The sequence below is a fragment of the Paramisgurnus dabryanus genome, chromosome 12 (assembly GCF_030506205.2).
Source record: "Paramisgurnus dabryanus chromosome 12, PD_genome_1.1, whole genome shotgun sequence".
NCBI classification, from domain to species: domain Eukaryota; kingdom Metazoa; phylum Chordata; class Actinopteri; order Cypriniformes; family Cobitidae; genus Paramisgurnus; species Paramisgurnus dabryanus.
In genome coordinates this window covers 29,071,975-29,097,138 of record NC_133348.1, presented here as the reverse complement: position 1 = coordinate 29,097,138, position 25,164 = coordinate 29,071,975, and the positions used below count along the sequence as shown (strand labels likewise).

The 25,164-nt window shown below is 39.5% G+C and overlaps 1 protein-coding gene across 22 annotated transcripts in view; it reads right to left on the bottom strand.

Moving 5' to 3' along the window:
- Positions 1-7,503: 7,503 nt before the first annotated feature.
- epb41l2 (erythrocyte membrane protein band 4.1 like 2) overlaps positions 7,504-25,164 on the bottom strand; it is an 84,798-nt gene continuing 67,137 nt past the window's right edge. For 16 of the 22 annotated variants that reach the window (XM_073811433.1, XM_073811432.1, XM_073811440.1 and 13 more), the window contains 7 exons: positions 22,002-22,055; positions 21,183-21,725; positions 20,153-20,281; positions 18,412-18,510; positions 18,139-18,219; positions 17,650-17,761; positions 7,504-8,372 (listed from right to left, as the gene is read on the bottom strand). In XM_073811433.1, coding sequence (XP_073667534.1) covers positions 17,657-17,761; positions 18,139-18,219; positions 18,412-18,510; positions 20,153-20,281; positions 21,183-21,725; positions 22,002-22,055 — 1,011 coding nt within the window. In that variant the 3' untranslated portion in view covers positions 7,504-8,372; positions 17,650-17,656. The remainder of the gene's footprint in view (positions 8,373-17,649; positions 17,762-18,138; positions 18,220-18,411; positions 18,511-20,152; positions 20,282-21,182; positions 21,726-22,001; positions 22,056-25,164) is intronic. The other 6 variants (XM_073811451.1, XM_073811452.1, XM_073811453.1 and 3 more) reach the window with 3 other exon arrangements.

Genomic DNA, 25,164 nt, shown 5'->3' with positions numbered 1-25,164 from the left:
GAGAAGTTTAATGTCCATCCATATATTTATTTATCAAACTCTTTTATTAAGATACAAACATAAAATACAGGAAATATGTAAAAAAAATTTAAAATTGAATTGAAATGTGTTTAGTGACAAAAGAGGTCACACTAAACACTGATGATGTACTGAAGAAGATATTGCATGTGTGGTTGTACTGCTGCCTTGGCCAGGACACTCTTGAAAAAGAGATTTTTAATCTCAACGAGTCTCTTTCTGGTTAAATAAAGGTAAATAATAATAAATAAAATTTATGGGTGAATTCCCAGAAAGGGATTAGCTTAAGCCAGGACTAGACCTTAGTTTAATTATGAAATATAACTAGTTTTAACAAACATTCCTTACAAAAAAATGGTGTGCATTTTGGGGCAAAACAAAGGGCACTGATGTATTTTAAGATATGTCAATGTGCAAATTGTTTGCATTTGGACAGCTCTTAAATTTATTTTAGTCTAGGACTAGTCTAATCCCTGTCCAGGAAAACGCCCCTAAATGTCTTCTTCAGGCATCAGTCTGTGTTTAGTGTGACATCTCTTGGCATTAAACACATATTGAGCATTTTTGTGCAGAATGAAGTAAAAAGACTTTACTTATTTATTTAAAATTAGGATTTAATTTCATTTAGGTCCTACAGGGGTGGGGAACCCTGGTCCTGGAGGGCCATTGTCCTGCAGAGTTTAGTTCCAACCCTAATCAAACACACCTGAAAAATCTAATTAAAGTCTTCAGGATTACTTGGAAATGAAGTTCAGGTGTGTTTGGTTAGGGTTGGAACTAAACTCTGCAGGACAATGGCCCTCCAGGACCCAGGGTTCCCCACTCCTGATTTAGGTTTAAGAGGTCCTGCAGTTTCCTGCTATTGCTCAAGTGGAAGCGGAGCTTAACATTGCAAAGACAACAAATCTAATAATAGCATGGTGGCCTTAAACTTTTGCACAGTATATATTTGATGCCTAATTTAATTTATCAAAAAAAAAATATCTTATTTTGTCATCAAACAATATTTGGAGGGCCCACAGTAATTCCACCACATATTTCCCAAATGCCTACAATTCCTTCCCCTGTTGAAGACCCATGGTTTAAATATAGCGCGATTCATTTAATGAGAGCAACTGGACTGATTGGAAATCAAACAGATTGATCAAAGAGACATTTAAAAGAGCGGGAGCTTCAGCAAACATCTCTGATCTGTGTGCAGGAGGAAACAATATTTCACAATACACAAGAGACAAACAAACTTTCTGCTAATATCACACAAGCCTTCATGTGTACATGTTTAATTCAAGCACACATTTCTGTCTTTCTTTGGCATTCAGGTTAATGATCAATCATTATGTAGAGAAGATTATAAAGGACAAAAAATATTTTCAGCAAACTGACAGAGGAACATGATGTTTTTGCTCCAGGCTTAAGTAAGTTCAGATGCCTGCAGGCAGAAATAAATTGATTCCTTATTTGTTCGAAATAAAAAAGATGATGACACTGAATATTGCTAACTACTTAATATCAAAACATGTTTATTATTATGTTATCATGTTGCTTTTTGTGTTTTATTATTTATGCAAAGTTCAGACTGATTTTAGCCCCGATTTTGACTTGCCGACAGGTTTTGAGAAATCACTGACAAATGTCTGAAATCACAGGCAAATTGCAGTGTGAACTATCAACAACGTGATCGCAGACGAGTCGCCAACAACCGTGAAATGTCTGGCATGCGATATCTGGACTGGGATTCAAAATCATGCCGTGTAAAATGTTTTCTGGCTGAAAATAACATCGGCAATGACCTACAGCCAATGGGGAGGAGTCTCCCCAACCTATATCTCCTCCTCAACCTTCTTTTATTTTTCTTCTTTTCGCTGCAAATGAGCGCACATCCAATTTATATGTCAAGTTTTTTGCAGGCTACCATTTTTAATAATAATCCCAGTCTCACGTGAGAACTCCGGTCTTGCATGCGTGACCTTGGGTTGCTTCCTTGTCACTTCTCGCGATTCTTCCTATGGTAAAGTCATGCAGTGTGAAAAGATCTGTGACCTGACTATTTGAAAATTTTGAAGTATGAAATCTGCATTAGCTTAATTTTTTGTTATGAAGGCTTAAATCAAAACTGCACTTTGATTGATATTAATTGGAATGCACATTCAAAAAAACAAGATTTTAGAAAAAAAATTCTCGTTTTGGAACCAAATCTCACTCCATTAGCATTCAAACCCAAGAGCAAACATTCACATGTATTTGTTTCTCTGTTGATGTAATCTGTTCTGATGAAGTCATTAAACACGTAAACAGAAAAACAGTCAACCTTTTGTGTACATGTAGTTCAAAGGTCACATGGTGAAGTATTAACCAACAGCAGTAAATCAGATTTAACCAGCAGCTCAAAGTCTAGCAGGTGACTCGTATTCAACTCACAGTTGTGATGTCCACACTGGCTGTGTTTGTAAATGAACTTCCAGGATGGTTTTTGTGGACCGGAGTCTTCATACCCGTGACTGCTTTCCTCCTGCTGATCATCACTGCTCTCAGATGGAAACTTCAGGAAGGTAAGAGCTTAAGTAAGACTACAGATCAACTGGAAGAGACTGCATGGGATCAGCTATATAAACTTGCGTTGTAAACCAACAATCAGTTTTAAACAAAATTAGCAGGGACAAAAACATTGGAATGAAGTAGAAGAGTCCATGTATCAAACTCTCTCTTTCTCTCTCTCTCAGTGGAGGAAGAGTTGGCCATGGCGCCAGACCCTCGTGAAACAGCATCTCAACTGTGTTATGGGCCGTTGTACAGACACAGAGGAAAACACAGAACATACAGATGAAAAACACAAGAGAACCTGTGCTGAGAGACCGGAGGCGTCATGCCCATCCAGACCAGTGGAACCTTTTTAGCCAAATGAATTTTGAATGCAACCTCCAAATCAAAGAAACCTCCATTAATCTGTTACTTGTCTTTTTATCCGTTTAATATACAAAATATGATCAGTTCTGTGTGGCAACCTTTGTAACTTTTCAAAGATTTTACTTTGTTTATGAGGAAGGCACAGCAGACGCAACAGCGCAGTCGCAGGCCCTGTCCCAAATGGCACACACTGGACTGATAGACTTCCTCAGAGTCCACACTTTATGACATCATGTAGTGCAGACCTTAGGGACCCTTGACGCGAGTCCACGAGGGTGCACCGGAGTTGTATTTTGGGAAAGACTTGAGCGCCATCACTGTGGACTCCTCCCTTCCATCATCTGATTGGTCTGATTGCTTTTTTGCAAGGACTTCTGGGTTGGTAAAGTGCATGAAGCCTGCTGCAGTGCGGGTTTCGCCGAAGACCACACAATGCTCTCACAAGAATTCATAAATATTTTACGGGTTGGCTGATTCGTATTAAAGTTTTTGTACTATGGGCCTTGACCCCTGTGACGTTGGGGTTAGGTTTCGTTTTTTTTTCTTTTCGTTTTTTTTAAGAGAATTGTACGTTTTTGCACAATTAACTTTGTATAAAGCCAACTCGTAAAATATGTACAAATTCTTGTGAGATCAGGCTGGACCTCATCAAGGGTGCACAGGGGGCGCTGATGAGCACACTTCGGAGCGAAGAAATTACAGATAGAGTGGACACCTTACGTACTCGTAGACTAAGCGAGCACGTGCAGTTTAATGCCACGAGACCAATTCTGCGTCCGAAACCGCATACTTCCATAATATATCAGTAGTGCTTTTTGTCTACTATATAGTATGGAAGTAGGCGGTTTCGGACGCAGTGAAGGGACAGGGCCCATTTGGGACAGGGCCGCGCAGACGTCATCAGCATCTGAGCGCGGTCGCAGGTTCCTTGCTGCGGCATTTTGCAATCTGAAGAATTAAAACATTGTCAAAAACGCTCACAACATTTCCAAACTACACGACGGTAACGTGCAGTTAACCTCCGCTGTGTAGAGAATGTATGGTTTAAAAGTGACAGTCTCGGCGTTATATTAGTAGATTTCTATATTCATTGGTACAACGCCATAGTTCGCAGGTGCACGGAATCACATGATCTCATATAAGGTCAAATTTAACACATTCCTCTAATAATTTTATATAAACATACATTGTAAAAAATACTTTGCTGCCTTAAAGTTTTTGTTAACCCTACTGTAAAATCCAGCTTAAGCTGGTGAGCTGGTTTTAGCTGGTCTCCCAGCTTGGTTTTAGGCTGGTATTGCAAGCTGGTCTAGCTGTGTTTTGGTTACTTTTTAAGCTGGTCTAGCTGTGTTTTGGTCACTTTTTAAGCTGGTCTAGCTGTGTTTTGGTTACTTTTTAAGCTGGTCTAGCTGTGTTTTGATCACTTTTTAAGCTGGTCTAGCTGTGTTTTGGTCACTTTTTAAGCTGGTCTAGCTGTGTTTTGATCACTTTTTAAGCTAGTCTAGCTGTGTTTTGGTCACTTTTTAAGCTGGTCTAGCTGGACTTAGCTGGTCATGCTGGAAGACAAGCTGACCCACCAGCTTTGCCAGGCTGGTTGGACCAACTTAGACCAGCTACTACCACCTTAAACCAGCTACAACCAGCTACCAGTTTATGCTGGTCTTTGCTGGATTTTTCAGTTGGGAAATCAACTCAGATGTACAAGTCATGTCATATTTATTTTGACAAGAGATGAGTTGTTACTTAACTTATGCAATGAAGTTGACTTTTTAACTATATTTTATAAGTTATAACAACTCACCTGTAGTTATAACAACTCATCTTAACTTATTGACTTGTAAATCTAAGTTGATTCAACAAATTTTTTTAAGGCAACAAAGTATTTTTTACAGTGTATTTTTAAAGTTTTTAATATTTGCAATTAAAATAAAAAGTTGAAAAATAAATAAACAAAAAGTGTTACATCATTATTGCTTTTGCAGCATTGAGCATTAAAATCAATCACGTGACTGTTGTCATTGTTTATTATATACTTTATAGATTTAAAATTACATACATTTTTAACATGACACAATTGTAGGCAAATACATTAATGGCACAATTAAACAAGTCATTAAACAGAGCGTATATAAACAAAAAATGCCATTTCAGATGCAGAGGTGTATTCTACTCAAGTATTTTAGTTACTTTTTCTAAGCATCTGTGCTTTATCAGAGTGTTTGTCTAGGGAAAAAATTACTTTACTAAAAAATGTTCACTACATTCTAAAGCATAGAATCATACTGTGTATTCATTTAATATTGCATATTAAAATTGATTTAAACCCTAATAACAAATATTGTGTACTTTTACTTTTTGAGAAGAAGTACGAAAAGTACTTTTTACTTAAGTAAAAGTAAAAAAAATGTACTAGATGTTTAATGTACCTAAATATTAAATATAAACCAAAAACTTGAAATTATGAAATGTAGTGGAGTAAAAATGTTGATTATATGCTTTGGAATGTATGTTTTCCAAAGAAAAACACTAATAAAATATGAATACTTGAAAATTTACTTTTATGTAGAAAGTAAAAATACTTAAGTACTATACACCTCTGTTCAGATGTAAATGATGCCAATATGTCATATTCTGATTGAATTAATTGTAGTATTTGATAAAAGTTAGTCAACATATGTTTTTAAAGGTGTTTTTTACATGAAGGCAGGATAATATAAGTGGGAGTGCCAAGGAAACGTTCTATAATATTTCTTTTAATATCTGTTTATGCACAAATTTCTGTGAGCTGTGAACACCGTGCCCCCTTAAAAAATGGTGCCAGACGCCCGTTATAGATAATAGAGCTTGGAAACACACTCATCATCATCATCATCATCTGAATCAGGGACTCCAGGGCTCCAGAATCTCAATCATCAGCTTACAGTGCAAACAAAGCTCAGATGAAATGGATGCGAACAACACTCAAGTACTCACTTTCTGTATTTAAATTATTCTGAAAATGTTTTCAAGTTTTCAACAAAAACTTTAAACATAATTGGATCTCATCATGGTCTGAAGTCGTGCTGTTAAACCATATTTGACTTGAGAGGATTATCACTGAGAAACTAATGGACTTTATGACTTTTCTTCCAAAAGTTTTATTTATAACACATTTATGAACGACTGCATGCTAAATTATAGAGCGCAACAGACATGCCCACTTTGTTTCGGTTTAGAAAAGAGAAAACCCCTGTCGTGTTCAACAGAAGTCGTTTTAGACGATTACAAATGAATGATGGCAGATTTGTAACTGAAGTTTGTGTGAGCTAAGTATGAAACTGTAGCATTTGCATATTTTATAAAGCATGTAGAATATTTGGGAGATTTTAATAACCCAGTGGCGTAGCGTCTGGGCATGCAGGGTATGCACATGCAAATGGGCCCGGGCCAATAGGCGGCCCGGCCCTGGGCCCGCCCCAGCTTTTAATAAAACATTTTTTTTCAATTTAATTTTTATTTGTGTCCGCAATAAATATATTTTTGTATGCATATCATGTGTAGTGATTTTTTTATTGCTCCATAATGTCTAATTTCTCCGTCATTTCTTGTTTGTGTTTATTATTATTTTTGCACTTATTATTTTTGTGTCACATTCAGTCGTACAAAATTAACAAAACACCAGAATCTATCAGGATTTTGTTTCTTATATTTTTGTTTTGGTGATTAAGCGTAAAATATAATCCATGTGCACCATCTTTAACTTATTCAGCCTTAATAAAACTCGTATTTCATTCAATTTCTGTAAATAAGATAATCAGATCAAGTTAAAAATCCAATGAATGTGTCAGTTTGCCTGTGATTTGATACTTTAACTTGAATTTGGTGATTCAGTTTAGATGCTCTGGATTCAGGAACATCACATTTAATAAAATCACAAATGCAATGTGACCAGTATCTCTCCTTCAAGAATGGTCACTCCACAAGGACTGCACTGCTCTCAGTCATTGAAGCCCTAAGGTAGGCAAAGGCAGCCTCCGAATAATCTGTACTGATCATACTGGATCTATCTGCCGCTTTTGACACTGTCAATCACCATATCCTCCTGTCCACCTTTGAGGCTATGGGTGTCTCTGGAACTTTGGTTTAAGTCTTACCTCTCAGGTAGATCATTTAGAGTATCCGGGAGAGGTAACGTCTCTGAACCCCAGCGTCTCAATATCGCTCAGGGCTCAGTGCTGGGGCCACTGCTCTTCTTGTTATATCCATCACATAGGTTCTGTCATTTAGAAACATGGCTTCTCCTACCATTGCTATGCACACAACAAAACTCCACTTGTCATTCAGGCCTGAAGATCTAGACGTTTTCTGCGCACATCTGAATGAAGGATCACCATTTGCTTCCTCAAACACTTGTCTAACTAACATCTCTGTTTCTACATTTTCTCTTTGGTTCAAAAAATTAAAACGTAGCTTTGCATACTGTGCTTTATTGCACTTACATACTGCTGCTCTTGTGTTGGTTACCTCATTTTTAAGTCGCTTTGGATAAAAGCATGTGGTAAATGACTTAATGTAAATGTAAAATGCACGCACACACGAATATTAGATAATAAACAAAATTTTATTTGAAGAGTGTTACACAATAGGGTGAGGGCCATAAAAACATTACATATCAACCAAATCTGCTTAAGCTGAACTGAGCTGCAGACATGATGAAGGTAAGCCGAGCAGAAGCATCAGACGACAGTCAGAGGAGAATCAGCACAGGACAGCCAATCACTGCAGCCGTTCGTTCATTTCATCCAATGAATTACTTTAAAAACATTTAATAAACAAACTCTGACCTCATCTATATCATGAGTTTAGAGATAAAGGACAAAGATATGAATAAAAACAGGTTTTCTACAAATATATATCAGATTACTGGTGGAAATGTAAGTTTTGAAAGAGCTGCCGAGGTTTCATCTGTTTGTTCTGAGGTTGTAGTTAGAGTTTCTGGAGCTCCTCCCCCTCGGTGGAATGTTTGACTGCATAGAGGAATGATTGGCACTGCTCTCCACCAATGAAAACTCACACAGCGCCATTTGTCCTGTGCTGGTCCCTTACATTATGACATCATGAAAATGAATCTTTACTCCCGCCCCTAAAAAACGTTTCTATATGGACGCTCACTGGCCTCATATTAAAAACACTCCCAACGTAACATACGACGAAATGCATGATTCCATTTTAAAAAGCCATCCGTGATTCTCCTCAAACTAGGAATGTGAAGGACTATTAAGTTTATACAATAAAAATCTGGTCTTCATAACTGGTAAAGACAAAGATAAAACAAACACTTAAAAAATAAAATGCTACAAATGTTAGCCAAGTGGTTGTGAATGATAGAAAAAGAAGTTGTTTTGACGAAGGATCAGAAGATCGGAACGACCCAGCAGATGACCCGCAGATGAACGCTTCAGACTTCAGCTCTGTGAAGAAGAGGAAAGAAAAGTTTTACAATACAAGAAACTGTGTTCAACCCCGAGTAAGTGAATCAGAGGCCGATTTAACATACAATATAGATGGATTCAGCAGTAACAACATAAACAAACGGCTTTCGTAGAACACACGTAACTTTTCTAGAAACGCCGCAAAGAATCAATAACAACAAAAGTCCTTTTAAAGTAGTTTATTTCTGAATAACAAACAAAACTAGATAGAAAAGTTTGAAGACAAACTTTATGTTGGCTTGACAAAGCCTAGCCTGAACGTTTAAAACAGATTGAGAGAAATTTAAAACAAGTTTAGTTTAGTATTATAACTTTCCGTAAACATGATACCAAAAGTTACCATGTTAGCATGTTTAGCACTAAGTTAGCATGATGCTAACATGAATTAGCATGAAACTAGCATGATGCTAACATGAATTAGCATGAAGCTAACATGAATTAGCATGAAGCTAGCATGATGCTAACATGAATTAGCATGAAGCTAGCATGATGCTAACATGAATTAGCATGAAGCTAGCATGATGTTAACATGAATTAGCATGAAGCTAGCATGATGCTAAAATGAATTAGCATGAAGCTAGCATGATGCTAACATGAATTAGCATGAAGCTAGCATGATGCTAACATGAATTAGCATGAAGCTAGCATGATGCTAACATGAATTAGCATGAAGCTAGCATGATGCTAACATGAATTAGCATGAAGCTAGCATGATGCTAACATGAATTAGCATGAAGCTAGCATGATGCTAACATGAATTAGCATGAAGCTAACATGATGTTAACATGAATTAGCATGAAGCTAGCATGATGCTAACATGAATTAGCATGAAGCTAGCATGATGCTAACATGAATAAGCATGAAGCTAGCATGATGCTAACATGAATAAGCATGAAGCTAGCATGATGCTAACATGAATAAGCATGAAGCTAGCATGATGCTAACATGAATTAGCATGAAGCTAGCATGATGCTAACATGAATTAGCATGAAGCTAGCATGATGCTAACATGAATTAGCATGAAGCTAGCATGATGTTAACCTGAATTAGCATGAAGCTAGCATGATGTTAACCTGAATTAGCATGAAGCTAGCATGATGCTAACATGAATTAGCATGAAGCTAGCATGATGCTAACATGAATTAGCATGAAGCTAGCATGATGCTAACATGAATTAGCATGAAGCTAGCATGATGCTAGCATGATTAGCAGGAAGCTAGCATGATTAGCACGAAGCTAACATGAATTAGCAGGAAGCTAGCACGACGCTAACATGAATTAGCATGAAGCTAGCACGACGATAACATGAATTAGCATGAAGCTAGCACGACGATAACATGAATTAGCATGAAGCTAGCACAATGCTAACATGAATTAGCATGAAGCTAGCACAATGCTAACATGAATTAGCATGAAGCTAGCACAATGCTAACATGAATTAGCATGAAGCTAGCACAATGCTAACATGAATTAGCATGAAGCTAGCACGATGCTAACATGAATTAGCATGAAGCTAGCACGATGCTAACATGAATTAGCATGAAGCTAGCACGAAGCTAACATGAATTAGCATGAAGCTAGCACGAAGCTAACATGAATTAGCATGAAGCTAGCACGAAGCTAACATGAATTAGCATGAAGCTAGCACGATGCTAACATGAATTAGCATGAAGCTAACACGATGCTAACATGAATTAGCATGAAGCTAGCACGATGCTAACATGAATTAGCATGAAGCTAGCACGATGCTAACATGAATTAGCATGAAGTTAGCACGATGCTAACATGAATTAGTATGAAGCTAGCATGATGCTAACATGATTAGCATGAAGTTAGCAAGATTTATTATGAAATTAGCATAAAGCTAGCACGAAACTAGCATGAAGCTAGTATGACTTAGCATGGAGCTAGCATAAGGCTAACATGACCAAAAGACCCAACCCCCATGTCTCTATGATGTTCGGATCCAGAGATATAAGGCTTTGTTTATTATGTTGCTAGGGTGCTCATATTTGGTTGCTAGGGGCGTGGCTTAATACCTCAATAAGAATCCTCAGAGACTGATTGGATGCCTTAGTAAAATGAGCCCACCCCCATGTCTCTGTGACACTGTGCTGCAAAGATATCCATCTGGGCATTTTATAATGGCAGTCTATGGGATATGTTGCTAGGGTGCCCAAAAATGGTTGCTAGGGGCGTGGCTTAATAGCTATGGGGCGATCCTGAGAGACTGATTGGATGCCTGACTAAATTGAGCCCACCCCCATGTCTCTACGACACTCTAAAGTGAAGATATTCCATCTGGGACGCTTTTATTCCCTTATATGGGCATGTTCCCTGCCCCATTATAAGTCAATGGGGAAATTTGGGTGCCCCTTACACCCCAGGGGTACAGCTTACACCCCATTGTGATGTATGTTCTTACAGAGCCTGCCAGCCTCTTCAAATGTGGTAACCCACAAGTTTCTACAAATTTCTCGCTTGCAGCTATGACCCGTCAAAGTTTGTCGCAATGTTAAGTCAATGGAAAATTTGGGGTGTTTGAGCGCCCCGTTTAGGAATTCGGTAGGGCCCATCAGTTAGAAAAGTCATAGCAACAATCTACGTACCAGTCTTAAAAGTTTTGTAAAGTTTTGTGGGTGTAGCTTGAAAGCTCTAGGAGGAGTTACTGTGAGAAAAAGTTTGTACCAGAAGAATAATAATAACTAGATAGGTACATTTCCTGAAGAAAATGTGAAGTGGTGCTTGCCGTGGCAAAATTCTCGGGACAATATATGATTATACTCCAACCCAAAAGTAAAACGTTCCAACCCTCGTGTCTCTATGAGGTTTTGATGCAGAGATATAAGGCTTTGTTTATGCGGTTGCTAGGGTACTGTATTTGGTTGCTATGGAAAAATTTGGCATCCACTAGTGATTACACTCAGAGTCACGAGTTAAACGGTCCAACCCCCGTGTCTCTACGATGTTCTGATGCGGAGATATAAGGCTTTGTTTACACTGTTGCTAGGGTACTGTATTTGGTTGCTAGGGAAAAAATTGGCATCCACTAGTGATTACATACCGAGTCACGAGTAAAACGGTCCAACCCCCGTGTCTCTACGATGTTCTGATGCGGAGATATAAGGCTTTGTTTACACTGTTGCTAGGGTACTGTATTTGGTTGCTAGGGAAAAAATTGGCATCCATTAGTGATTACATGCCGAGTCACGAGTCATACGGTCCAACCCCTGTGTCTCTACGATGTTCTGATGCGGAGATATGAGGCTTTGTTTACTCTGTTGCTAGGGTACTGCATTTGGTTGCTAGGGAAAAAATTGGCATCCCATAGTGATTACACTCTGAGTCACGAGTCAAACGGTCCAACCCCCGTGGCTCTACGATGTTCTGATGCGGAGATATAAGGCTTTGTTTACTCTGTTGCTAGGGTACTGTATTTGGTTGCTAGGGAAAAAATTGGCATCCCATAGTGATTACCCGCCGAGTCACGAGTCAAACGGTCCAACCCCCGTGTCTCTACCATGTTCTGATGCTGAGATATAAGGCTTTGTTTACTCTGTTGCTAGAGTACTGTATTTGGTTGCTATGGAAAAAATTGGCATCCCATAGTGATTACACTCTGAGTCACGAGTCAAACGGTCCAACCCCCGTGTCTCTACGATGTTCTGATGCGGAGATATAAGGCTTTGTTTACTCTGTTGCTAGGGTACTGTATTTGGTTGCTAGGGAAAAAATTGGCATCCCATAGTGATTACACTCTGAGTCACGAGTCAAATGGTCCAACCCCTGTGTCTCTACGATGTTCTGATGCTGAGATATAAGGCTTTGTTTACTCTGTTGCTAGGGTACTATATTTGGTTGCTAGGGGCGTGGCTTGGGAGTGGCCAATGATGTCGCAAGTTATTACGCTCTGAGTCACAAGTAAAATGGTCCAACCCCCGTGTCTCTACGATGTTCTGATGCGGAGAAATAAGGATTTGTTTATTCGGTTGATAGGGTGCTCCAATTTGGTTGCTAGGGGCGTGGCTTGGGAGTGGCCAATGATGCGGCCAGTGATTACCCTCCGAGTCACGAGTAAAACGGTCCAACCCCCGTGATTCTATGATGTTCTGATGCAGAGATATAAGGCTTTGTTTATTCGGTTGCTAGGGTGCTCATATTTGGTTGCTAGGGGCGTGGCTTGAGAGTGGCCAATGATGTCGCAAGTTATTACGCTCTGAGTCACAAGTAAAATGGTCCAACCCCCGTGTCTCTACGATGTTCTGATGCGGAGAAATAAGGATTTGTTTATTCGGTTGCTAGGGTGCTCCAATGTGGTTGCTAGGGGCGTGGCTTGGGAGTGGCCAATGATCCGGCCAGTGATTACACTCTGAGTCATGAGTAAAACGGTCCAACCCCCGTGATTCTACGATGTTCTGATGTCAAGATATAACTGTTTGAATTTTATGTTGCTAGGGTGCTTAAAAGTGGTTGCTAGGGGCGTGGCTTAATAGCTCTGGGACTATCCTGATAAATTGATTGGATGTCTGAGTAAAATGAGCCCACCCCCATGTCTCTACGACATTGTAAAGCGAAGATATCCCATCTGGAACTTTTTTATTCCCTTATATGGGCATGTTTCCTGCCCCATTATAAGTCAATGGGAATTTTCGGGTGCCTCTTACACCCCAGGGGTACAGCTTACACCCCAATGTGATGTATGTTCTTACAGAGTCTATCACCCTCTTCAAATGTTGTAACCTACATGTTTTTACAAAATCCTCAAGCGGAGCTATGACCCGTCAAAGTTCGGCCCAATGTTAAGTCAATGGGATTTTTCGGGTGGTTTTTCGCCCCCCTTTGGAAAATCCTGCACCCGATCGCTTATAAAAGTCATAGCACACCTCTCCTTAATAATCCGGTCGATTTGAGCCCTCTTTCATGGGACTATGGCAAACCGTGCGGGACGAGTTACGCGCCGAAAAAGTGTGCAGACATAAGAATAAGATATAACTAGATAGAAAAGTTTGAAGACAAACTTTATGTTGGCTTGACAAAGCCTGGCCTAAATGTTTAAAACAGTTTGAAAGAAACTTAAAACAAGTTTAGTTTAGTAGTCTAACTTTCCGTAAACATGATTTAACAAAAAGTTAGCATGTTAACATGATTTAGCACTAAGTTAGCATGACGTTAACATGATTTAGCACTAAGTTAGCATGATGTTAACATGAATTAGCATGAGTTAGCATGATGCTAACATGAATTAACATGAAGCTAGCATGATGCTAACAAGAATTAGCATGAAGCTAACATGAATTAGCATGAAGCTAGCATGATGCTTACATGAATTAGCATGAAGCTAGCATGATGCTAACATGCATTAGCATGAAGCTAGCATGAAGCTAGCATGATGTTACCATGAATTAGCATGAAGCTAGCATGAAGCTAACATGAATTAGCATAAAGCTAGCATGAAGCTAACATGAATTAGCATGAAGCTAGCACGAAGCTAACATGAATTAGCATGAAGCTAGCACGATGCTAACATGAATTAGCATGAAGCTAGCACGAAGCTAACATGAATTAGGATGAAGCTAGCACGATGCTAACATGAATTAGCATGAAGCTAGCATGATGCGAACATGAATTAGCATGAAGCTAGCACGAAGCTAACATGAAGCTAGCACGATGCTAACATGAATTAGCATGAAGCTAGCACGAAGCTAACATGAATTAGCATGAAGCTAACATGAATTAGCATGAAGCTAGCATGATGCTAACATGAATTAGCATGAAGCTAGCATGAAGCTAACATGAATTAGCATAAAGCTAGCATGATGCTAACATGAATTAGCATGAAGCTAGCATGATGCTAACATGAATTAGCATGAAGCTAGCATGAAGCTAACATGAATTAGCATGAAGCTAGCACGAAGCTAACATGAATTAGCATGAAGCTAGCACGATGCTAACATGAATTAGCATGAAGCTAGCACGAAGCTAACATGAATTAGAATGAAGCTAGCACGATGCTAACATGAATTAGCATAAAGCTAGCATGAAGCTAACATGAATTAGCATGAAGCTAGCATGAAGCTAACATGAATTAGCATGAAGCTAGCACGAAGCTAACATGAATTAGCATGAAGCTAGCACGATGCTAACATGAATTAGCATGAAGCTAGCACGAAGCTAACATGAATTAGGATGAAGCTAGCACGATGCTAACATGAATTAGCATGAAGCTAGCATGATGCGAACATGAATTAGCATGAAGCTAGCACGAAGCTAACATGAAGCTAGCACGATGCTAACATGAATTAGCATGAAGCTAGCACGAAGCTAACATGAATTAGCATGAAGCTAACATGAATTAGCATGAAGCTAGCATGATGCTAACATGAATTAGCATGAAGCTAGCATGAAGCTAACATGAATTAGCATAAAGCTAGCATGATGCTAACATGAATTAGCATGAAGCTAGCATGATGCTAACATGAATTAGCATGAAGCTAACATGAAGCTAACATGAATTAGCATGAAGCTAGCACAAAGCTAACATGAATTAGTATGAAGCTAGCACGATGCTAACATGAATTAGCATGAAGCTAGCACGAAGCTAACATGAATTAGGATGAACCTAGCACGATGCTAACATGAATTAGCATGAAGCTAGCACAAAGCTAACATGAAGTTAGCATGATGCTAACATGAATTACCATGAAGCTAATACGATGTTAACATGAATTAGCATGAAGTTAGCACGAAGCTAACATGAATTAGCATGAATCTAGCATGACGCTAACATGAATTAGCATGAAGCTAACATGAAGCTAACATGAATTAGCATGAAGCTAACATGAATTAGCATGAAGCTAGCATGATGTTAACATGAATTAGCATGAAGCTAACATGATGCTAACATGAATTAGCATGAAGCTAACATGAATTAGCATGAAGCTAGGATAGTGCTAACATGAATTAGCATGAAGCTTGCATGATGCTAACATGAATTAGCATGAATCTAGCATGATGCTAACATGAATTAGCATGAAGCTAGCATGATGCTAATATGAATTAGCATAAAGCTAGCATGATGTTAATATGAATTAACATGAAGCTAGCATGATGCTAACATGATTTAACATGAAGTTAGCAAGATTTATTATGAAATTAGCATAAAGCTAGCATGAAACTAGCATGAAGCTAGAATGACTTAGCATGAAGCTAGCATAAGGCTAACATGACCAAAAGACCCAACCCCCATGTCTCTATGATGTTCGGATCCAGAGATATAAGGCTTTGTTTATTATGTTGCTAGGGTGCTCATATTTGGTTGCTAGGGGCGTGGCTTAATACCTCAATAAGAATCCTCAGAGACTGATTGGATGCCTGAGTAAAATGAGCCCACCCCCATGTCTCTGTGACACTCTGCTGCAAAGATATCCATCTGGGCATTTTATAATGGCAGTCTATGGAAGATGTTGCTAGGGTGCCCAAAAATGGTTGCTATGGGCGTGGCTTAATAGCTATGGGACAATCCTGAGAGACTGATTGGATGCCTGAGTAAAATGAGCCCACCCCCATGTCTCTATGACACTGTAAAGCGAATATATTCCATCTGGAACGTTTTTATTCCCTTGTATGGGCATGATTCCTGTCCCATTATAAGTCAATGGGAAATTTTGGGGGCCTCTTACACCCCAGGGGTGAAACTTACACCCCAATGTGATGTATGTTCTTACACAGCCTGCCAGCCTCTTCAAATGTGGTAACCCACAAGTTTCTACAAAATTCTCGCTCGCAGCTAGAACCCGTCAAAGTTTGTCCAATGTTAAGTCAATGGGACTTTCGGAATTTTAATTTCCCATTATAGGAATTCTGTAAGTCGGATCCCTTCAAAAAGTCATAGCACACTTCTTCAGACCAGTCAGAATGTCCGTGGAAAATTTGGTGGATGTAGCTTGAAAGCTGTAGGACGAGTTAGCTGCAGAAATTTAGTCTCAGAAGAAAAATAATAATAATAATAATAATAAGTTTAACTACAATAACAGTATGTTGGCTTTGTCAAGCCAACATAATAAGTATGAGCAATAATAATAGTGATGCCTTGCATAAATGCAAGCACCACTAATAATAATAATAATAATAAGCTTAGATACAACAGTATGTTGGCTTTGTCAAGCCAACATAATAAACAACACAGAGATTACCTTACTTCAAATCATAGCTACAAACAAAACTACACTGCGCTAACGTTACTGTGTAAAATGTGTACAGATCTGCTGCTAAACCTCCCATCAACCTAGCGGTAATCCATCTTCGCCATCTCCCCTCATCTTTAGAAAACCAAAACATTTGTTATTTTAAGTGAGGTATTTGTTTCAGAGTTCAGTTTAACAACTAGTCAGTCCATTAAACATATAGAGACTTTGAAAAGGGGAAGGGTCAAAAAAAGTGTTACTCATTGCGCGGCTCGGCAAGCTTTAATTTGTACCTCGCATGGCAGTAAATAATACGGTGATATGATCGTGCAAAAAATTTCTGCCTTTTCTGTTCTGGACCCTAACTTTGTAAGAAAACCATACCCATTATATCAAGACGCACGTCGATAAGCTTGTTCAATCGCATGCAGCGCTTGCACATTGCGATTGTCATATGACATCAAAGTACCGTGAGATCAGACTGCTTGTTATGCTTTCTGTTATGCTTTCGATTTGCTCTGGCGGCACAGTAATGTCACTCGCCAATCGTTCTGTGCAGCGCCGCATAAAATAAAGAGAAAGGTGACCATAAATATGAACACAAGATTGAATGTTTCATAAAACAAAGTTTATTAATGTGAAAAAATACTTTGTGAATTATAGTCGCATGAGCAGCCATGTTGGAAAAATGTTTACCCTATTGTTTAAAGTAGGGTTGTGAAAAATCTTCGTTTGAAGGGCTATTTGACCCTTCCCTTCCAACTAAAAGAGAATTGGGACATCCCTATCCCTTCGCGTGAACGTGCTAAATGGAGGGGTAGGGAAAAGTGTAGCGGTAAGGGGTAGAAAAATGGAATTGGGCCTAAAACAGATTGTGTAGCACCTGGTTAAGACGAAGCAAGTGTTGCATAACACTGTGCCAAACCCCAGACAAAGACTTAAGACAAACACAAAATGAGAAAAGGTGAATAAAAGAAAGAATATAAGAAATGAAATGCGAGAAAAAGTGAATGAAGACGTCAGGTTGGAGCAGGGAGATCCGGTCGTCATGGAGAAGATGGCCGTGTGCTCACCTGTCCTTTAGTCTTCATCTTCAGCCAGTTCAGTCTCTTTGTGGACGACCACACGAGTGACAGACATGTCAGGATGCTGTTCTTTAGCCTCCTTTATAGCCTGGGCCAATGCCTGAGCCCCGACCATTCACACAAATCAAACAAAACAAAAGAAATTAAAAGGAAAAATAAACAACTGAACACATGAATGAGATGAGATGGAAACACACAACACAAGATAAACACTATGACACATCTCATGGATGCTTGGAAGCTGCCAAAAACCACAACTCCAATGTCTGGGAAAATCACAAATGTCACATCGCTATGGAAACCAGCGTGCATGCTCCTGACCTATCAGACAACCCGACCATTGTGTGCAAGATTGTGTCACGCTATACAGACAGAAACAGCAGACGCTTATAACAAAAGTTTAATGTCTGTGAGATATCTGATCAATGTTGAGGTGTAACACGGATAATGATGAGGTTAAGAGTTTGTGTATCTCACCTGATCATGGTCAATGTCAGAATCTCCTGTAATGACGATGCGTTTCTCAATGCGAGTTTCTGACAGTCCTCCCTTCAGCGTCTGTCAATCATTCAAACAGTATGATATAATATCACCCACAATAAACTCATGTGCAGAAGAGATAAAATGGGCTTAAGTTTGCTGCAGTTGAACCTCACCCACATTCATTTAAATAATTAATTTATTAATAAATACAAAAATTAAATGACAGACAAGCAGTAGATCAGGAGAATATATTGTGTGTTGTGTTACCTTAGTGATGTGTGTGGTTGTGGTTGTGCAGAGTGATTCAGAGGTGATGGTTTGTGCGGTCATCAGTACACCGGGCTCCCCGTCTCCATTTCCATCCAACTGTCAATCAAACAGAGAACAACACAATAAAACACACGTTAAACTATAGCAGGTATGTGTATTTATATGAGTAACCAAACATAAACACAATAAACTAAGAGTTTGTCCTGTGATAAACCACAGTTTCTATCACGAACTGGAACCATTCTGTCTAATCCAGGGGTTTAGCGGCATGCCTTCCCTGTGGGGTACTAGAGCATGTCAGAGGAGGTGCGCAGTGTTAAAAAATTTAATTTACACTCACCTAAAGGATTATTAGGAACACCTTGTTCAATTTCTCATTAATGCAATTATCTAATCAACCAATCACATGGCAGTTGCTTCAATGCATTTAAAGATGTGGTCCTGGTCAAGACAATCTCCTGAACTCCAAACTGAATGTCAGAATGGGAATGAAAGGTGATTTAAGCAATTTTGAGCGTGGCATGGTTGTTGGTGCCAGACGGGCCGGTCTGAGTATTTCCCATCTGCTCAGTTACAGGGATTTTCACGCACAACCATTTCTAGGGTTTACAAAGAATGGTGTGAAAAGGGAAAAACATCCAGTATGCGGCAGTCCTGTTGGTGAAAATGCCTTCTTGATGCTAGAGGTCAGAGAAGAATGGGCCGACTGATTCAAGCTCATAGAAGAGCAACTTTGACTGAAATAACCACTCGTTACAACCGAAGTATGCAGCAAAGCATTTGTGAAGCCACAACACGCACAACCTTGAGGCGGATGGGCTACAACAGCAGAAGACCCCACTGGGTACCACTCATCTGCACTACAAAGAGGAAAAAAGGCTACAATTTGCATAAGCTCAGCAAAATTGCACAGTTAAAGACTGAAAAATGTTGCCTGGTCTTCTGTTGAGACATTAAGATGGTAGAGAACATGGATCCATCATGCCTTGTTACCACTGTGCAGGATGGTGGTGGTGTAATGGTGTGGGGGATGTTTTCTTGGCACATTTTAGGCCCCTTAGTGCCAATTGGGCATTGTTTTAATGCCACAGCCTACCTGAGCATTGTTTCTGATCATGTCCATCCCTTTATGAGCACCATGTACCCATCCTCTGATGGCTACTTCCAGCAGGATAATGCACCATGTCACAAAGCTCGAATCATTTCAAATTGGTTTCTTGAACATGACAATGAGTTCACTGGACTAAAATGGCCCCCACAGTCACCAGATCTCAACCCAATAGAGCATCATTGTGATGTGGTGGTACGAGAGCTTCGTGCCCTGGATGTGCATCCCACAAATCTAAATCACCTGCAAGATGCTATCCTATCAATATGGGCCAACATTTCTAAAGAATGCTTTCAACACCTTGTTCAATCAATGCCACGTAGAATTAAGGCAGTTCTGAAGATGAAAGGTGGTCAAACACAGTATTAGTATGGTGTTCCTAATAATCCTTTATGTGAGTGTATGTACACAAATTTTTACATTATTGATTTGATTGATTTGCTGCATTAGGGCCTGGCCAGCTTCCAATATTGAGGGGAAGATGAATTCCCAAGTATATCAGACAATTCTTCAGAATAATGTGAGAATCAGCTAACACTGCGTAGAAAGTGGGTGATGCAACAGGACAACGACCCAAACCACCAGAGCACAAGTCCGCAAAAGAAATCCAAAATTTAAGCAATGTTTTACCTGAGCAGCCTCGTATGTGATGGTCTTGGTTTCAGTGTGAACGATGGGAACTTCCTTAGTGGAAATCTCCGTCTTCTGAGCAGCAAATGTGTCTGAAATCGTCACCATCTCGGTCTTGACAACCGGAGGCTATAGAGAAGTACAACAGTTAATACAATAACAAACACAATCTGTATTCAACACAAACTCTTCTACACAACAGCCGAATGTACTGGCAGGCAATAAAACACCATCAACTAGACTTCTTTGGTATACGACATGCAGTCAACACATGCAAGACTAAATAAACTAAAAAGACTAATAAAGCAAAAAAGTTTGAAGCCATTACCACAAATGGTTTTGGTTTTTGACTCTTTGGCAGTGATAATAAAACACACACACACACATGCGAAAGCTCTAACTAACACACACAAAACCATCACAATTCTCATCATTGGCAATACCGATTCAATAGTTTAGTTCTTTGTTTTCATGTGTGCACTTAAATGACTGATGAACTGATAAAAAATAAATAATGTTCAGTCGGTTCACAATTATTTAAAATGAATGTGAATGTAACTACAATTCACATGAGTTTCACTCTGTGCAGTTTAACAATCATCAAGCATTGCAATGTTTTGAATTGTGATGTGGAGCACAACAAACTTCTTAAATCAATAACACATCAAGTGTACAACTTACACACTGAGCTATGATGTGAAAAATACAACAAACCCCACAAAGACACACACATGCAAGGCATGCACAATATTTGCTTCCCCATGCAACGCTCACTTTAACGCTACATTTATTCATAAACTGCACATAAGTGTGTGTAAAAGTGTGTGTGTGTGTAGATGCAATATAAAAATCAACTCAAAGATGTGCGAGCATGAAATGACTGATGTTTAAATAGAGAGCACGCTGGTTAATTTTAGACTATCAGGCTCCTTAAACCCCGACTAGAGCAGGATCTTGATCCGGAGAAATGTGAGAAATGGAGGAGAAGAATGAAGGCGAAGGAAACATGTCCACAAAAGACGTCAATTACCTCCGAACAACAAATAACCTGAGGCAAGCGCTCCGTTTCCACTCGAGAGACGTTGCCGTTGACGATGTGAGGCTCCTCCCCTTCGGTAGCGGGCAAGTCTTCCGTGTCGAGGACGTGTCCGTTTGGAGCTTCGTCTGGTGTCATCGATACCTCTTCTGTTGATATGTCCTCATCGGGCTGTGCTGACGACGACTCTTCCTCTTTGGCGGAGGATTCGGGTTCTCTGATTGGCTGTGGCTCTGCATCAAGAGGCAGGGCTTGTTGATTAAGCTCCGCCTCCTCTTCCTCTGGTTCTTCTTTGATTTGCTGAACACAAAAGCTCGCACTGGGCGTCTGACCGTGGTACTCCGCCTCGTCCTCGCTCTCGCTGTCAGATGATAAACTCTGCTCCTCTTTGACCTCCGGAGCTGTACCGCTTTCTGTAGTAACATCGGGAGCTGGACTTTTGGGTCTGGCTTTGACGACTTCTTCGATGACAACGGTCTCCTCCAGGACCTCTACAACCTCCATCTGGCCGTTAACATCAGGTATGACCTCTGAACTCTACACCAGACAATGACACACACGCACACGAGGGATGGAGAAAGAGAAGCAAAAACATAAAACGATGACCAGAGAAAAACTGAAGGAAACAACACATATAAATAATCAACAAGCAACATAAGGAAAAGGACAGAGAATGATGATGATGATGGATGATCTGGAGGAGATGAACGGCTGCAATGAAAGCTGATGAGATCTGCGTGTAGTGTTAGGTGCGGATGTGTTCAGGTGGTGTTAGGTGTTAAGGTTATGGTTATATACGAAGACATTGAGCACCTTGCTGCCATCTCTGCTGTCATTCTCAGGATGGGGAGAGGTTTTCTGTGGATCCTAAAGGTAAATCACAGGACATCACAGTCATTTAAGGACACACCTCACAGAGGCCTGGACCGTAGCACTGCATGAAATAAATGAGACCCTGTTTATATCTGAAATTAACATCCAGAAATACACCAAGTGCGGTCATAAAGCTCATTTGAGATAAGCTTCGCCTGAGCACAGGTGATGGGATGTTAAAATCAGATGTAAACAGGGCCAGATGTTATCAGATGAACATCAGCAGTGCTACAGTCTCCACTTGAACAGAGAGATCAGTAGAAGACACCTCAAACACGGTAGAGTTGAGATAGAGATGATTGGTTAATGACAGGTTAATTTTAAGTTTATGGCCAGTCTGGCAATGATGTATAATCTTGTAAATCTAAAGTAAGATCAGAAACACAGTAGGTACGTTTACATGCAACCAAATAATCTGTTTGTAATCGTATTGATGGCACAATCAGCCTTCATGTAAACACCTTAATCAATCGTTCGCATGCAAATTTTGATCGTATTGAAAAGGGTGGTGTAGTCCGATCTGAGATCCGATCATTAGGAGAAACGCATGCATGCATTATTAAGGTAATAGGGTCACACGCATCGTTCATGTTAGGGATGCACCGATACCGATACTGGTATCGGGTATCAGCCTCGATACCACATTTTCTAAAGTACTCGTACTCGTTAAAAGTCCCCCGATACCTGGAATCGATACCACGGTCTGAGAAATGTCTATGTTTGAGCGGCGTGTAAGGGGTTAATGCCTCTTGTGTTGTCCAAAGAGGCAGAGTTTACAATGAACTGGAAAACTAGTCCCTTGTTTTTTTGTTAAATTATATTACTAAAGCTGTTACCTGTAAATTTAAAACATGTTTTTTTATTAAGTACTTGGTATCGGTATCGGCAAGTACTGAAATGCAAGTACTCGTACTCGTACTCATATTCCAAAAAAGTGGTATTGGTGCATCCCTAGTTCATGTCTTTTATAACATTACTTTAAAGGCGTTCTAAGCGAATCTGCGAGACGTTAGTTTTTGTTGACGTTTGAATTTTTTTCAAACAGACGGAGCGTAGCTAACTCCTCCCCCTCCCTTCCGTGCTTTCATGAACGCGCCCAACCCCCACCCCAAAATCCTTTTTGTCATTTATTGGCTGGAACACTTTGTTTTGTTTTGTGATGCTAGGTTTGGCCACTATGTTGTTATTGCCGTTTGTGAAGCCTGGGCTGTCTACAGAGATCGCGTTTTTTTACAGTTTGATCAGCGGACAGGCAGCAAGCAGATAGTGAGGAGATGTTTGCTGTATGTAACAAAAAATGTTTTATGGTCTAAAACGCGTCAGTTCGCTTAGAGCACCTTTAAGAAATAAAATAGTGTTGTGACTTTTGAAACATTTTTCTTTTCTTATATCTGAAAACTTCTTAAGAACAACTTTCTACCAACTCAACTTTGACTTTGTACATTTATCCAGAGATAAAACGTGAACTCGACGAGAGATGATGTGCTCTTCGTTGCCAAGTCCTCCGTTTTATTTGCGGACCTAAGATTTGGGCTATTCAGCGATTAGATTTTTTTTTGTGGGTTAAAGATGAAAGGATTTTGTTGATTAGTTATTGGTATTTGGGCTGTGAATAGTATTTGGATGCTTTGGGATAGTTTCGAATGGCCATTGGGCTAGTTTTGATACACGGATCTGGCAACCCTGCTTGTGCGCTTGCGCAGACGTTTGGTTGAGATTATATAGAATTTACATGTAAACAACCATTTTAATCAGATTGCAATGTTTAGTAGTAATGCTCCAATCAAGATTTTAGCAGCTGATACCGATTACAGATTTGTTATCTTCGTGATCGGCCGATACCGATTCTGTTTTTTTAAGCCGATATGCAAGCTCTTTCGTGACTGTAACTGTTAACATTTTTTCTAGATAAAGTAATATCACAGATATTGCCTTTGTTATATTACTTGCAGTAATTAGGTATATTACTGTTTTAATAGAGAATCAAATAAATAAGCACAACAAATATTTCTTCAGCAAAGAGAAATTTATTATGCCTTTAAAGGTGTGGTGTGTAAATTTTAGAAGGATCTTTAGAAAGCAATGCAATATAAAATAGATAACTGTGTTTTCAGTGGTGTATAAAGACCTTAAAAAATGAACTGTATTGTTTTTATTATCTTAGAATGAGCAGTTTTTATCTACACACACCGCGGCCCCTTACATGGAAGCCGCCATTTTGTGCCTTTATGTTTCTACAGCAGCCCTAAACGGACAAACTTTTTTATAGAGCGTTTGTCCCTACGTTGTCTCAGACGATGACATGTTTGTCCTGTGCGGCTACCATAGCTTCTCTATGTGCTTCGAACGGTAGGGGTGCAATACGCAACCTCACCACTAGATGACGCTAAAATCTACACACTGCACCAACTTATGTCTGTTAAAAGTAATGAAAATAAAACACTTCACAGTCTTTACCGTAGAATTCGAATTAAATATACACGCATTCGTATAAAGTACAACAGTTCTTCAGTGAAGAGCAAAGAGTGATTTTATTGAGAGATGAATTAGGTTACTGTAGCTTTAAGACATCAGGGAGATCGCTCTGTACACGTGCACTGATGACAGGCCTGCTGTGTACGCGCGTAGGGTTTAGGCATACAAGAGCAGCTGTGAGGAAAATGAAAGTTTAAACGATCAAAACTTTAAAAACGCATGCAAATAATAAACTTTCGGCATGAGGATGCAATTGTCCGTGATAGATATGTGTTATATATGCTGTTTGATGGAGATGCGAAGACGCGTCATGCTGTTAAGACCGGAGCGCACCTTCATAGAAAAAATACACACATCTCTGTAAAGGCAGAGAGAGGAATCCAAATCTGCACGTCGCACCTGAGCAATGGGTTATAAAAATGCTCGCACTACTAACTACTAACTGCAGCCGCATTCAGGATCCCTATGATTACAAAAGTAAACAGAAATATCTGTTCACGAGATCGACAAATTTAGCGAGTACCGATTCAGTCACTTAATGCCATTATTGGCCAATACCAATCGGCAGCCGATCGTTCAGAGCATCCCTAATGTTTGGGGTACATTGTAAACTGCATTGTCGTAACCT